The sequence below is a fragment of the Schistocerca cancellata genome, chromosome 4, assembly GCF_023864275.1.
Source record: "Schistocerca cancellata isolate TAMUIC-IGC-003103 chromosome 4, iqSchCanc2.1, whole genome shotgun sequence".
In the NCBI taxonomy this organism is placed as follows: domain Eukaryota; kingdom Metazoa; phylum Arthropoda; class Insecta; order Orthoptera; family Acrididae; genus Schistocerca; species Schistocerca cancellata.
This window is the reverse complement of record NC_064629.1, coordinates 138828267-138844728: the sequence shown is the minus strand read 5'-3', so window position 1 is coordinate 138844728 and position 16462 is coordinate 138828267. Positions and strand designations below refer to the sequence as shown.

Genomic DNA, 16462 nt, shown 5'->3' with positions numbered 1-16462 from the left:
TATCCAAACAATTTTGCCTTCTGATGGGGAGGCAGAGAAACTCTTCCTTCTGGAGGTGGTGTTAATACTGTTTTTGATATTAAGTGACAGGAACTTCTGAAACACTATCAGTGTTGTGCTTACTGGTGTTTGTTCAGAGATAACAGTTTGTTTATATAAAGGCCATGCAAGTTTTATTGATGTTTCAGCAGCCTGAATCTGCAAAAATGTGCTTGCCATTGAAATAATTATTTTTTGGGGGAGTGGCAGTGGAAACTAGTGCAAAAACTGTTCAATGCAGAACAGTGCATATCATCTTCACTTCAGAATACTTGTATACATTTTATCATCATTAGCAAATACTGAACAATCCTTATCTCAAAAGGCATGATTTCCTAGTTGATGCATGTCATTGGAGATTATAGGATTAATCCTAACTCTTGATCAGGCTGCCCACAAACTGCACAAGTTGTCTGTTCTTTACCCCTATCCCTCTCCATCCCTCATTTTCAACATATGAAACATGAATGCACCAGTGTTCCAACACGTAAATTGTTGAAGCTTTTTCTACAAGAAGGGTTCTGTTTATAAGAGGGTGGTTTGAAAAGTTCTCTGAATCACCCCGAGAGGTCAGCACTGGCGCAACGAGTTGTTCATGTAATATTCATTGGACTGTTGCCTGTAAACACATGCAATGTCAGTACTCTTGGAAGAGAGCTGTGGCAGTGATGTGGCTCTGTTGTTGTTACTGCGTAGTGATTTGTGAAGATGGGGGGGGGGGGGGGGGGGAATCAAGATTCGAGCAGTGATTAAGTACTTCGTAGAGAAAGATATGAAAGCAAAGGCCATTCATGCTGATTTCCAGAATACACTGGAGGACTCTGCTCCTTCTTATTCAACTGTTGCCAAGTGGACAAATAAATTTACATTTGGTCAGGAGAGCTTAGACGATGAGCTACACAGTGATCGGCCAAGATGTGTCACTACTCAAAAAATCATTGCAAAACTGCACTAAATGGTCATGGAGGATCGCCAATTGGAAGTGTAAGAAATTGCTCATGCTTGGAAGATGTCATCTGAAAGGGTATATCACATTTTAACTGAAGAATTAGAAATGAAAAAATTAACTGCAAAATGGGTGCTGCGACAAGACAATGGGGGCTCTCAAACATGTTCCATTGCCCTGGTGAAATTACACAAACTAAGGTACGACTTGTTGCCACACCCGCCTTATTCACCTGATATGTCTCTGTCAGACTTCCATCTCTTCCCAAAACTGAAAATTTTTCTTGGTGGATGAAGATTCACGTCAAATGAAGAATTGATAGCTAGAGTTGACAATTTTTGCAGGCCTGGAGGAAACTCAATTTTGAGATGGGACTGAGGCACTGGGACAACATAGGACCAAGTGCATTAATCTACAAGGACACTACACTGAAAAATAAAAAAAAGTTTCACTGATGTAAGTACTTTTTTCTATTCAATTCCGAGAACTTTTCAAACCACCCTTGTAAGTTCTTTTATGGATTTCAGTGTCCCACAGATTAGTTTTAGTGGGTTAACACATATTTGGAGTATATTAAATATTCTTACCACATCAATGGAGGGAAAACTAACCTGTGCTGCCCAACTTCTTCCATGCAATTTCCTAATGATTTAGGCAAAATAATCTTATATGCCCTGCAATATGTTAAAAAGTGTTGTATGATTGTAATCTCCACTCAGAAAGTTCTTTACTGTAACTCAGTAACTGTACAATACAGAACTGACGAGTGCCATGGGTATAGAAGTCTCTAGACACTTCCCCGCAGTTTTCACAGGATACACTCCTTAATTATTTATCACATCACAGAATTGTTGCTACATATTTAGAGGAGTACCTGTACCACCACACTAAAAATGACACACTTGCAAGGCTAAGTACTGAGCCACACATTTTCATTTCTGTAACTACTTCCTGTGCCTCTCTCTCTAGATACATACAGGATGTTAGACAGAATCTTATGGCAGAAGAAAAGAGGATATGGCAAACAACTACTGAAGCAAATTGAAAATTCAAAGAAATTATCTCACTACTACTTTCACCTAACAAGTTTTGTAGGAGGCATTTACAGACCACAAACTTTAATCCTAGGAGATGATGAGTAGACACTGGTTCCTTCAGTTGAGCAAGCAGATACCTTTGGAAGATGTTTTGACAAAGTAATAAATCCTGAAAATCTGGTAGGAGCCATAGAACTGCAGAGATTACAGGTGATGGAAGAAGTAGTCCCTGAGCCAGCAACAGATGAGATAAAAATATGCTGAAGGCCCTTAAAAACTATAAGGTTCCAGGCAGTAGTGCCATCACTGCAGCATTTTTTCAGTACAGGGAAGGGGAAGCTGTGATAGAAGGTATGAGATAGCTTAGTACAAATATGGTCAGCAGAAGAAATACCTGCAGAATGGAAAAAGGCAACTATATGCCTGATTTTTAAAATGGACACTGCCACAAAAGGGTGTAATTACTGAAGGATCTCACTGCTGAAGATAGGATGTAAAGTTTACACCACTCTCAGTCAACTAAAATCACTGCTCGGAAGAACTGTAGACGCATATCAGTGAGAATTTTGTGGGCAAAACTCTGAATCTATACAACCAACCTAAGGTTACTGGTCCACTATGATAAAGCGAAGTATATGGTACTCTTGTCAACAAAACAATATGGATAACATCAGCATAGATGTTGACAATTCTGAAAGAGTCGAAACATTCCAGTACTTGAGGTCAATATTGTCAAATAAAAGTGAGGCAGTGAAGAAAATTTGACTACAGTGGGAAGGGCATGCTCTCCAAGCAGAGGGTACTCTCCCTAACACAGTATTAGTAAATCAGCTAACTGGTGGACATCCAAGAGGCTGTCCACGAATGAGGTGGAAAGACAGAACTTTGGTGACCTGGAAAGAGCAGATCCTACATCCAGCACTGAGGATGCCCAAGACAGAAGTAAATGGGCAAACATATGTAATCAATTTTTGTAATTTCACAATTCTATCCAGTCATGATTTGTGGACTGGATGTGTTGATCATTTTGTTATGTTTTATATTTATGTATTTTGTATATGTCCTCTGTCAGGAGCCTAAAAGACCTGTTCGTGTGCAATAAATGATGAAGATGATGATTCTGCAGTTAGAAATACAGTGGTTTCAGTATCATAACTAGTGTGGCTGAACTGCACAAACACTAGTCACAAATGAGCTGAGCGTGAGTACCTAAGCAGACACCCAGAAACATATATTACACACATTCTAGTTCATCACTGTGTAGGACATTGCCAGTCAATAAATATCATCATTTAATAAAATTAAGCTTATTATCATGAAGAAGTCATGAGACCCTTTCACAATAGAAACTTCATGAATTCCACATACAGAACAAATTGTTCATCCTTCTGCATGTATCTGTCACATTCTACAAAAAATTTCACCTGCAAATTAAATATACAACTTGTTCACATTAACTGATACATGGTATGCTTCCTTCAGAACTAGAAGGTTCACAGCTTCAAATCTTGTCACATTCCTATTTGTAATGGTGCACTGGCATGAGTACAGTTAAAAATATAAAATTACCAACTGCATTTTACCACAATTGAGAGTTAACTGGACAACTTGAAGGTAGCAAAAATAAAATGAAAATGGAAAAAAAATCTACTAAAATGTAAATGACATTCTTTCTAGTCACAGTGAACACTATTCAAAAATTTAATAATGACATCTATTGCTAATTCTTTTGTCTTATCTTGTGTAGTTTTAAATTACTGTCACTGTCTCCTCACTGCAAACAAATGTGTATGAAGAAATGATATGCTTGTATCTGTAATAGGGAAGGAAACATACTTATTTAAGAAGGCAGACAAACAGGTGTATAGCACATTACATGTTCTGTTTAACCTGACTGCCTAGTAGTAGTTTATGACAGTTCATTTGTAATGGTAACAGGTAAAACTCCACAAAAAATACTAAAAAGACGTAACAGCTTTCTGAAATCCATGCCCACAAAGGAAACAAATAAACAGAAATGCTGTGAGGAACAACAATGACCCTGCAGAACAAAGTAAGAAACTCTTAATACATAGCAGAAAAATTACACAATTCAAAGAAAAGTTAGTACATGAAACAAAGCATCACTCAACAACTAAAATATGTTGTGTCAATGACACAACATTGAGGAAGAAGTTTCTCGAATCATATTTCACACACACTGACATGGGAAACATACAGTGGGGAAGGCAGGCAGCATCTGGGATGAAAGCACAACAGAAGTTTTATAACACATGGAGCAAGTTAAATTGCAAATTGAAATACCATTCTCTATTTATTACAACTTTAGTGTATATTGGCTCTTATTAATGAAAATATAACCCCACTCCAAAAACTACTTACAGGTATAGTAAGAGCAGGCAGTAATTTGTGTAAATTCAAAACTTAAAAAAATAAAGAAGGTCTTCTGCAGTCTGTTGAAGAGAGCATTCAGGATTGGTTTATGAGGATCTGAGAGCGCTATTTCCAATACCCACCACAAAAATTACAAATTACAAGGGGAAAAAACAGCTACTGAAATATGTAATTATTAGTTTTTTTGTTTGTGTGGTTTTTTTTCTTCTTCTTTTTTTTCCCAGTGTGACATTACTCCAAACAAGGCACAATACAAAAAGCTACATATTTGGGACAAAGTTGTATGTTGCATATAAAATGGGCCATCATTAAGAGTGGAAACACTCTTGTGAATCAGGGAAGTGGGTTGTTTCCAACAGGTTTCTCTGGTAAAAAAACAGTTTGCTGGATCTTTAGAACAATATTCTTAGCAGTAAAATATACCTAAAAATAGTCCTGAACTTCAACGTGTGTTGAAAACCAATTTTCAAATCATGATTTCTCAGCAAGAACTTTTATCCCTCCTCTTGTAATTAATTTCGACTACAGATCTGATCGCTACCACTTCACCATCAAGTGGTAAGTGGAAGTTTCAGTCAACCTACAGACAGCCTACATGCTGATGGTGGACAGATATTATCACACTACTCCTAACCAGATGAATTGGTACATTATCTGATAAATCACCAAATGATGATGAAAATTCATCTTCTTCTTCTTCTTCTGAGCTGGTCTGCAGTCTCAGGAGACAACTACGTATATGTAAGAGAGAAGGAATGTGTGTTTCTGTGTGTGTTGCACACACTAAAACAGACTTTATTCAAAAGCTAAGCAACTTATTACCCTCCTCCTGCCTCTACTGCCTTCTGTGCAGCCTCTTTTCTATTTGATGAGTTCCAATACCATATCCTCACACATTCCTAATCCTCCCATCACCCCAAACAATCAGCTACAAAGGAGCACCCCCTTGTCACACAGTATCACCCTGGACAGGAACAACTGGAACATATTGCTTGCTGGGGCTTTGATTCACTACCATTATACCTGGAAATGAGGGACACCCTACCCAAGACCATTCCCACCCATCCTAAAGTGGTATTCCATTGGCCGCCAAAGCTACACAACATCTACATCTACATGGTTACTCTGCAATTCACACTTAAGTGCCTGGCAGAGGGTTCATAGAACCATTTTCATACTACTACTCTACCATTCCACTCTCGAATGGCGTGTGAGAAAAAGGAACACCCAAATCTTTCCGTTGAAGCTCTGATTTCTCTTATTTTATTATGATAATCATTTCTCCCTACGTAGGTGGGTGTCAACAAAATATTTTCACATTCAGAAGAGAAAGTTGGTGATTGAAATTTCGTACATAGATCTTGCCGCAAAGAAAGCTGCCTTTGTTTCAGTGACTGCCACCCCAACTTGCACATCATATCAGTGACACTCTCACCCCTATTGTGCAATAACACGAAACGAGCTGCCCTTCTTTGCACTTTCTCAATGTCCTCCGTCAATCCTACCTGGTAAGGATCCCACACCGTGCAGCAACATTCCAGCAGAAAATAGACAATTGTAATGTCGGCTGTCTCTTTAGTGGGTTTGTCGCATCTTCTAAGTGTTCTGCCAACAAAGCGCAATCTTTGTTTCAGCTTCCCCACAATATTATCTATGTGGTCTTTCCAATTTAAGTTGCCTTTAAATATGTCTGCTTGTGTCTGTATATGTGTGTGTGTGCGCGCGCGCGAGTGTATACCCGTCCTTTTTTCCCCCTAAGGTAAGTCTTTCCGCTCCCGGGATTGGAATGACTCCTTACCCTCGCCCTTAAAACCCACATCCTTTCGTCTTTCCCTCTCCTTCCCTCTTTCCCGACGAAGCAACCGTTGGTTGCGAAACCTTGAAATTTTGAGTGTGTGTTTTTTTTATTGTGTCTATCTACCAGCGCTTTCCCGTGAGGTAAGTCATAAACTCTCTAAAAACATTGATAAAATTACTGTAATTATCAGCATTTGCAGAAGTAACAATAACAGTGAGAAGAGTGTTCTGTATTATGATCTCAATCCTGTGAAGTAACATACATGTAATCAAAATGAGAAAATAATGTCTAGGAAATATGGGTTCTAAAGTGCATGCCTTAAGAGCTATGAGCACTTGTTCATCTGTACCTCAGCAACACACATCACTCCTACTGAACAAGTGCTCATATCTCTCAAGGTAGGCATATCAGAGTCCATGTTCACTAGACTTTTTTCTCGTTTTGGTGCATACTATCATCTCTGGAAGGTTCCAAGAGGAGTTCCATTTCACCTTATATATGCTATTAGAGATATGGCTACCATATATGGAAAGAGTTATTATATATATCCCTCCTGGAGGACATCATTTTACTGTAGTAGGCATCCCCAGTGCTGGGGAGGGAAGGCGAGGGGGAGAAGGCTTTGCACGCCTCAATGAAGCTCTGGGCTTTGCCAGCAGTAGCATAGCTTCTGGTAGGGCCACTCAAGCCACACAAGCCTTAGCAGATGAGCCTGACAAAGTGTGTCACAATCTGATTATCTCAATAAACTGGCTTGTGCCTGGGCCAAAATTTGGCATCCCCTACAAAGCACTTGAGAACTGTGGGTCAACTATTTGCTTTCCTTAACCCACACTGTTAAAGAAACTCCAAAAAACCTGGATGGGCAATAAGCTGAAATAACACCTTCAATTTTTGTACTTGCTCCAACATTTCAGTAAGGAAAGTTAGACATAAGCTGAGATGTAAATCAATTATTACTTCAAGTTTCATCATATCAAATGGTTTGCTCACACAGCGTCACAATCTTAGCTGCCAGTTTGTAGAGATCAAGCAAACAAAAGGCCAAAGGAAGTCATCACATCAATAACAAAAGGCAATGGTGCTTCCTCGATTGCCTACCAGCATCTGATATTACAGACTTACTTCCAGATATCTCACTCATTTAACATCTACTATTCTGCTGGATAAAGGTGTGTAATTCAGACAATATATGTTGCCCACTCTACAAACCATTTTAGACAGCTCTCTTAACAGTTGGACATACTCTCCAGTATCACACCAGATGTACTACCTCAGAAAGTTTGTTGCCAACAACGATTCAGAATTTTCGAACAGCAGCAATATTCATAAATGTAATATTAGAATGAGAAATGACTTACACTTTTTGTCACTCAGTCATTGAAAAATAGGCTGAATCATGTCTTGTGTAAATGGAATTGGACAGCAGTTGGTCAAAGACTTGAAGAAAATAAATACCAACAGTTGTACTTTTATTAATTATTTTATTTGACAACCAGTTTCGGAGCCTCATCGATACCATATTCAGGCCCCTGTACAAATCTACAAAAACAAGCTTACCATAGACAGCAAATCTGATACGCAACATTAGTTATTATTTAAACTAAATTAACCATACATATACATCAGTAAAAAAATATAAGACAAAGTAAAATGCATGACGTACAACACTGGTCACAGACTAGGCTGTACCTATTAAACGTATTAATAAAAACCACTTAAAATACAATGTCAACACAATATTATGAAATAAAGTTCCCATATTGTAGTAATTAGAAAACCCTTCATTGAAAAATAGGCTGAATCATGTCGTACAAACAATGGTATCACATACAGTGACCATACTGTAACGAAATGTCTTAAAGACAGACAATTTGTCTCACTTTATAAATATTGAAAAGTAAGGAGCTGAAATAATGAGTGCATAAAACATATTCCTTTATCAGGTTTTACGCATTCGGTATTTCAGGCCCTCATTATTTAATACACATGTATTGGGACAGGTTCTCTGCCTTCAGGACGTTTCGTTACAGAACAATCACTAGATGTGATACCATTGTTTGTACGATGTGACCCAGAATATTTTTCAATGAAGGCTTTTCTAATTACTACAATATGAAAACTATTGTTTTACTTCATAGCATATGCATGGTCAATTTATTTTAAGTAATTACAACTGGTGTTGCGTATCAGATTTGTTGTCTACAGTAAGACTGTTTTTGTCAATTTATACAGGTGCCTGAAAATGCTACCAGTGACACACAAAACTAGTACTCAAAGTAATTAATAGAAGTACAGATGTCAGTATTTATTTTATTCAAATTAAAACCTTTGACAAGTTACACAGGTGATGTAAAGAATTTACTATATACTAAAATTAATTTCAAACATCGAAAGATATCAGAAAGAGACGAATGAAGTTCTATGGACACGTACACAGATTACCTGGAAACATACTAACTAAACATCTATTGGACTATGTGACATCCCTTAAAGCATCAATACCTTGGGTAACTGAAATTAAGAAGGATTTGAGAAAAGCAAAAAACTGACATAACAAACACATCACACAGAAGTAAAATTGACAAGTGGAAGTTTATTCCAGAGAGGGAACCAAAACCATACCAACCAAAGTGGGTCAAAGAAAGAAAGAAGGCCTTTGGGGAGGAAATGAAGAAATATTGGTAAAAGAAAAAGAACCACAAGAAAGACAAATCACCTGCTTATTGTTCTCTAATGGGGATATTCACTAATAATAATAATAATAATAATAATAATAATAATAATTTCAAACACAAACTGAAATCGTACAGCTCCTTCAACTCCACGGAAGAAATTCTTAATGTACAATTCTAATAATATGTGTGTGTGTGTGTGTGTGTGTGTGTGTGTGTGTGTGTGTGTGTGTGTGTGTGTGTGTGTGTTTTAGAGAGAGAGAGAGAGAGAGAGAGAGAGAGAGAGAGAGAGAGAGTCCAGTTTGATCAGAGTGACACAGCACAATGCTCAATAGTCTGCTTCACTGATTCACAATTCATGCCACCATAATTGCATAGGTGGAAATTCTTGCTCCCTTTAACATTTCCTTCAGTCTTACAACCATCTGGACATAAACCTCAGATAGTCCTTGCCCTACACTTACCTCTGGCCCCAGCCACCCCAACAGTTTGCTGACTCCTTGCTTCCATTCTAGGCTACCTTGTTCATTTTATATTAACCTGCCCTCTTCAAAAATCCTAACATGTAACTATCATTGTCGTATGTCGACAATCTTTATATAGCATAGTACTCTCTTCCCCTGCTGCCCATTCCACCCTCAACTTTCACCGTTTCCTTATCCTCAATCTTTTGCATGTGTACCTCACATGAACTGTGCCCATCCAATACAACCACTTCCGTCACAAACAATAATGCAAAAATATCATATTTCTGTCAACTGTTATCTTGCCTCTCTGCAACTTACAATTTGATCTCACTGTGTGACATAGTTCCATCTGTTATACAAATTTATATATACTCTTCATCAAATACCTTTAATGTCAGTTACATTAACAGAACCTTCCATTTCTCAAACTCTTTTACAATAGTTATTATCTTACATGGAGTTTTCCTGCACTACACTTTCAATACAACCAAACATGTAGCAACGGTTTGTCACCTCAATTTGTTGTTGTTGTTGTTGTTATCTTCGGTGCAGAGACTGGTTTGATGCAGCTCTCCGTGCAACTCTATCCTGTGCAAGCTTCTTCATCTCCGAGTAACTGCTGCAACTTACATCCTGAATCCACTTAGTGTATTCATCCCTTGGTCTCCCTCTACGATTTTTACCCTCAATGCTTCCCTCCCATACTAAAGTGGTGATCCCTTGATGCCTCAGAACATGTCCTACCAACTGATCCCTTCTTCTAGTCAAGTTGTGTCACAAATTCCTTTTTTTCTCGCACAAAGTCTATTCAGTACCTCCTCATTAGTTACATGATCTACCCATTCAATCTTCAGCATTCTTCTATAGCACCACATTTTGAAAGCTGTTTCTATTCTCTGCTTGTCCAAACTATTTATTGTCCATGTTTCACCTCCATACATGCCTACACTCCATACAAATACTTTCAGAAAAGACTTCCTGCCACTTCACTCTATAGTCGATGTTAACAGATTTACCTTCTTCAGAAACGCTTTCCTTGCCATTGCCAGTCTACATTTTATATCCTCTCTACTTCGACCATCCTCAGTTGTTTTGCTCCCCAAATAGCAAAATTCATCTACTTTAAGTGTCTCATTTCTAAACTAATTCCCTCAGCATCACCTGATATAATTTGACTATATTCCATGCTTTACACAAAGACATACACATTTATTAACTATACAGGGTATCCCAAAAGGAATGGTCAATATTCAGGGATATGACAGAAATGACCATTTGAACAAAAAAAAAAAAAAAAAAAAAAAGTCTGCTAAACATGGGCTCCAAAATGCACACCTTAATATCTATGAGCACTTCTTTACCTTTGGTGTTGTGGAACAAATCTCTTCTACTGAAAGATCTTTGCTTTTCACATTTTGGGATAAGAAATTGTCTGGTAAACATGGCTCTAAAATTAATACTTTATGAGCTATGAGCACTTATAGAGAAAAAGGGATATGTTTCACAGTAGTGAAGATGAACTAGTGCTCATAGCTCTTAACATATGCATTTTTGAGCCCATGTTTACTAGACCTGGTTGCTTCAAATGATCGCATCCCTTTATATTGACCATTCCTCCAGGGATACACTGTATATTTTACAGGTTTCACATTGCAGTATTCATCACAACACCCCTTATAAAATCATGAAGAAGTTTCAAATCTCAAATAAGTTCACTGAAATAATTAAAGTATGTATCAGTGATTCAAGAGCAATAGTAAGAACTGGATGAGCACACTCAACATTTCCCCATAAGAACTGGGCTAAGACAAGAAAGTGCACTGCCATGGGTACTATTTAATCTCATCCTGGAGAAAGTCTTATGAGAGAGAGCAAAGTTAAGAGTGAGTAATGGGCTACAAATGGAAGGTGGCAGGTTTCAGATATTTGCTTACACAGATGACATATTGTTAGTGAGCAGGAGTGAACAAGACCTTGGGGAGATGTATAAAAGGATCACCTCAGCAGCAGATTAAGCAGGACTACCTACCAATAAACCAAAAATGGAACATATGCACATGGACACAACCACATATGCACAAGAGCACTTCACAGTTAACAGACCCAAGTTCAAGTACCTGGGAAGTAGGTACAATTATTGTAATAAAACACACACAGATTCAATATTTATGCTGGCTCCAGATGTCTATATGCCCTCAGAGATCTGTTCAAGTCTAAAGCCGTATCACATTTTGTGAAACAAAGATGCTGTTAAATGTCCCATTATCCCCTATGGTTCAGAAAGCTGGACACTTGCTAAAAGGGACACAGCTTCCAACATTTGAAAGAAGTGTGATGAGAAGAATCTGGAGACTGGTAAGAGAAAGAGACACTTCTACAGCAAGAAATAATAAAATTTTTGACATCATGAACCAGCCAAACATTTTACAATGTCAAAAGAGCAGATGACTGCAATAAGTAAGTATCACAATCTGTATGCTAGAGACCCGATTCCCTTATCAAGTTTTCATTGCCCATATTACAACAAAAATATCCATGGGTAGGCCAAGAAACAGAGTGGAAAACAACATAAAGAAAGATTTGGAAGTTCTGACTGTAGTCAATTGGGAGGAAACAATGACAGACAGAATGCAGTGCAGACTGATTGCTGATGCAACACGTCTACAGGGCTGATGACTCCTGGATAAGTTAGTAAGTATATTGCAGATTTCCTACAATTACCAGCCAACCTCCCCTTTTTTTTCAAATGGTGTTCAATTTCTTAACTAGCACAAATATTTGATTCTTAATTAGCCTTTAATTTACTTCAGTATCAAAATTCTCATATCATTAATCCCTCAAAACTGTAAATATATTCTCTGTCATACTTTATCAATCACAAAACAGGCATTTTTCAAGAGAGCATAAAACAATACAACACAGGAATACCACTCTCTATTGAAAGAGGAAAAAAAAAATTACCTCAGATTTGGTATCCAATGGTTGCTGATGGTCTCTGTGCAAACACATGTGTGCCACTTTAATAACATGTTCCAGCTTCCTTGGCTGTTCTTCCACCTTTGCTGCCAAAAACAATGATGCAGCAGCCATTGCATTGCGGTGAAAATGCGTGAATGAGTGAAACACATAGAAACGGTGCATGTATACAATTGCTGTATTGATGCATAGTTGAGTACTATGAAAGCTGTTAAGGTAAATTCATAGTAAACAGTGAAAATGTGATACTTTCATGTTAGCCATTGTTGACTTTAAGAAACCACATTCCATGAAAGATAAATGTAGCACCCTATGAGAAATTCCACTAGCTGTTTAAAGCAACATTACTGTTGTCAAAGCCCACACATTTCAAAGCACAATCAGGACTTCTACTTTAAAGAACTTCACTGAGCATTAATGGCAAAAATCAAATCATTTTCAGTACCGCAACATACAAGCAAGTTCATCAAATGATTTAATGGGTAATTGAAACCAAGTCAGTACAAAAATATCAAAACATTAAATTCAAACTGCCTTTGGTCAAAGTTTCCTGTCCTGAAAACCCTACAACAGCCACAAGTAAATTAAATATATGGTTTCTATTGCCTGGAGTTCAGCTATAAAATATTTACAGAACTCCCATCATATAGCTTACTGGCAACTTCCTGGACCAGATCACATATATCCAGAATTCTCAAATAATTTCAATGTTTTCTTCCCTGTGAATTACAAAATATGTTAAGTGTGCCAACTCTTGGTGAATAGAATATTTTTTGCCAACTCTTGGTGAATAGAATATTTTTTATCATGTAAAGTTTCTTGGATTAAAATGGATGTTATGGGTTCAATAAGCCAACAAGTATGTATGTTGTGTTAAAAAGGTGTTCTTTGTATTAAAAAAATATACTTCACTCATTCCTTCTGGAATGACCATATGATATGTAGCACATACAAATAATATCGCATGCCTAACATGAATTTTCAAATTTTCAAGTTTACTGTTACACTAGTCTTGGCACACAAATTTCTCATAATTAATTTAGTTATATTTAGAAACCATGTATAATTATCCTTCCATGTCATGGTCAGTAATTTCTTAAAAACGGCAATACACATATCTTGCCCAAAATACTGTGAAATGCCCCCTCATTTACAGAGAAAAAGATTACATGCACATACCTAAATGCTGCATAAGGATATTTCAGGCCATAAAGAACATTTGATGTACATGTTTGGTGGCAACAATAAACTGAAATGTAACTATAAATAACCCAACAACCAATCAAGCAAAAAATAAACATTAGGTGACCAGACAAAGTTACAGGAAAAATCGTAGGGAATAATAATAATAAAGTCATACCACTTTATAACACTCAGCAGGGGAGTGGGGAGAAATTAGACCCACAAAACAAATTACATTGCAAAAATAATTTGGGACTATAATGTATGAATTCTCAGAGTTACTAGTTGTATACCCAACAAAATATTGAAATCTTGCACAGTTTCAATTAACCATGACTTGAGCTATAAAGGTAATCGACTACCGAATGACTGACTGATAAATACGGCCCGCCAATCTACAAAAGTAGAAATGATGAACCAACTTTTAATTAATGTGTGGATATCCAAGGATTAAATATATCACAAACACTTTTTTCCTCAGTGCAATTGTTTTTAATTTTTGCAATGCTCAGAACAGCATTAAGTGATATAAACTGGTAAGAAAAACTTAAGTACAAGAATTAGAGGGCCATACATTTGAGTTTCATATCCACATGAATTACTTAGCAGGAAAAAAGTATTTCACCTGAAAGATTAAACATGATCAATTATGTATGGAAATTAACCACAACATTTTGCAGTCTTCCAATCTTGATGACATAAAATGGCAGTATGGTAGTTCTGGTTATTACAGCATTAATCCCAACATTCACAAATATGGCATAGGAGATTTTCAGTCAAATAGCAAATGCAGTGCAATTCTAGGCAAATAATTGTGATTCATAAATACTGACCTACATTGTCTACTGTGGACAAACAGTCTCTGTACTCAGATGAAGCACAAGAGAAAGTTGAACACCATGTGTCACTTTAAAGAAATCTCTTGCTGTTGGCCATATACATGCACATACACTACAGCAATATCTGCGAATGACATTGAACTGAATAGTTTTCTTGAATAAAGTAGATTAAAGAAACACTAATTTCACAGAACAACGCCATTATGTGAGTGACAATGATATTAATGGAACATGCTCAGCACTCAAACACCCTTGTTATATTCCTACAACGGATAACATATTGTTAACTCTTCGGTTACCCAAATCTGTTCCACTATGTTAATATGGATAGCTGTCAAACGATTCACAATTTTATTGTATATCTGGGCGCGAATATTTAAGAAGCGTCCCACGAAATAATTCCGAAATGGTACTGATATGCCTTCAAATCTTGGATTAAGACATCTCATTAACGACACGCAATGTTTTGATATCGAGAAGAATAAGAACACACACACACACACACACACACACACACACACACACACACACACACACTCTGGACTGCAGAATAATAGTAAAACACTAAACCAGAAATCAAACGCCCTAAACACGAATGCTTTGTAATTATAGTGCAGTTTTCTTGCACTAAATTTGGAAGAAATTCTGCATTTAACACGGATTGAATAGCAGAGTATGCATAAATGACGACCTTAACATTGCAGTATATAATGAGGGGGTGAAATCCTCGACACAGTTTATCAGTAAACGGCTTTGTGTATCTGATATTAATGTCGAACGATGGAAAAACTATGATGGAATAATTACAATTATCACATAGCACAGGCACAGTTAGACGTATAAACACGACACTACTTTGGCATCTAGAACCTGAATTTGTTTAGTATTCGATTATATGGTTACAAATAATTTTAGGAAAAATGAACTACGAATAACTAGCCTTTAGAAAAAAAATCATCTTGTTACACAGTGAACTGTATATTTTACATTCTTTATCGTCAAAGGCGTCCTGTAAATAATCTAAACTATTAGCGTCACTTATGATCCACTAATCGCGCAAACTAAGTTGACTCTTTGCGCAGTGACGGAGGGAAGCGATCGCAAATGCATTTCCCATTTACAGTTGCTCCCAACAGCCACCGCGCCAGATGTCAACTTCGTTTGCGTATAAATAAAGATATTAACGCAAACTAAGTTAACATTTGACGCGGTGGCTGTTGGGAGCGCCAGTATATGGGAAATGCATTTACAGACGCTTCCATCCGCCACTGCGCCAAGAGTCAGCTCAAAGAATGAATACACTTAGGAGTGTGACACTCAAACCGATATGCCGTCTCTATCTTCTCGGATTAGCAAGTGTCAGGACGGAAATGAAGCAGCACCTGAAATCTGAACTAAAACCATAACTTAAAGATCGTCTCGCTAATAATCTCTAGATCATAAATTAAAACGATTTGTACATGCTAGGCATTCACTGCATCTCACTACAGTAATAAAATACAACATAAACACAAAGAAACATGCCGACAGAAACATGGTGCACTGAAGGATACACAAGCAGCCTTTGACCCATATCCTGAATAAAGTTCGCTGCTTGTTGTCTATACGATAATTCTTTGTCCATATCATATCCACAACGTCTGCTTGGTGTGTTTCCTAGTTGCTCTTTAGAAAAATACCACTTTTCGTCCGCCATTGCGGTACTATTAACCAGATTTCATAACATTTACGCAAATTCTTCTTCGTCAAAGCAAATCATTTTTTGTCCTGCATGACGGCACTTTCACATAAAAGCTGAACACAATACATGATACAGTTGAATTCATGTCTGATATACTGTTTTGCACCAAACAACTAATACAACATTGCTACCTTGCGCCCAAAACACACGCACACTTACGCACTACACTACTACACTAGACAATTGCGAAGCCTTTCTTTGCCTGTGATGATCTTTGGATGGAAAGAACACTTTGACGCATACGAGATAACAGAAACCTCACACTTTTAGCCCCGCAACGCTGGGTGAGAAAATTTAACGGGAGTGGAAGAGTTTGGTCTGAGACTCTAGGATTTAATTAAAATTTAAAATGAAAATTTCGTTGTTAC

At 37.3% G+C, this 16462-nt stretch overlaps 1 protein-coding gene across 2 annotated transcripts in view; it reads right to left on the bottom strand.

The window, feature by feature from the left end:
• The window catches only part of LOC126183212 (cyclin-T-like), a 113670-nt gene extending 97420 nt beyond the window's left edge, over window positions 1–16250 (bottom strand). For both annotated transcript variants that reach the window (XM_049924996.1, XM_049924995.1), the window contains exons 1-2: window positions 15907–16250; window positions 12318–12531 (exon numbers count right to left, since the gene is read on the bottom strand). In XM_049924996.1, coding sequence (XP_049780953.1) covers window positions 12318–12531; window positions 15907–16049 — 357 coding nt within the window. In that variant the 5' untranslated portion in view covers window positions 16050–16250. The remainder of the gene's footprint in view (window positions 1–12317; window positions 12532–15906) is intronic.
• Between the last annotated feature and the right edge of the window lie 212 nt (window positions 16251–16462).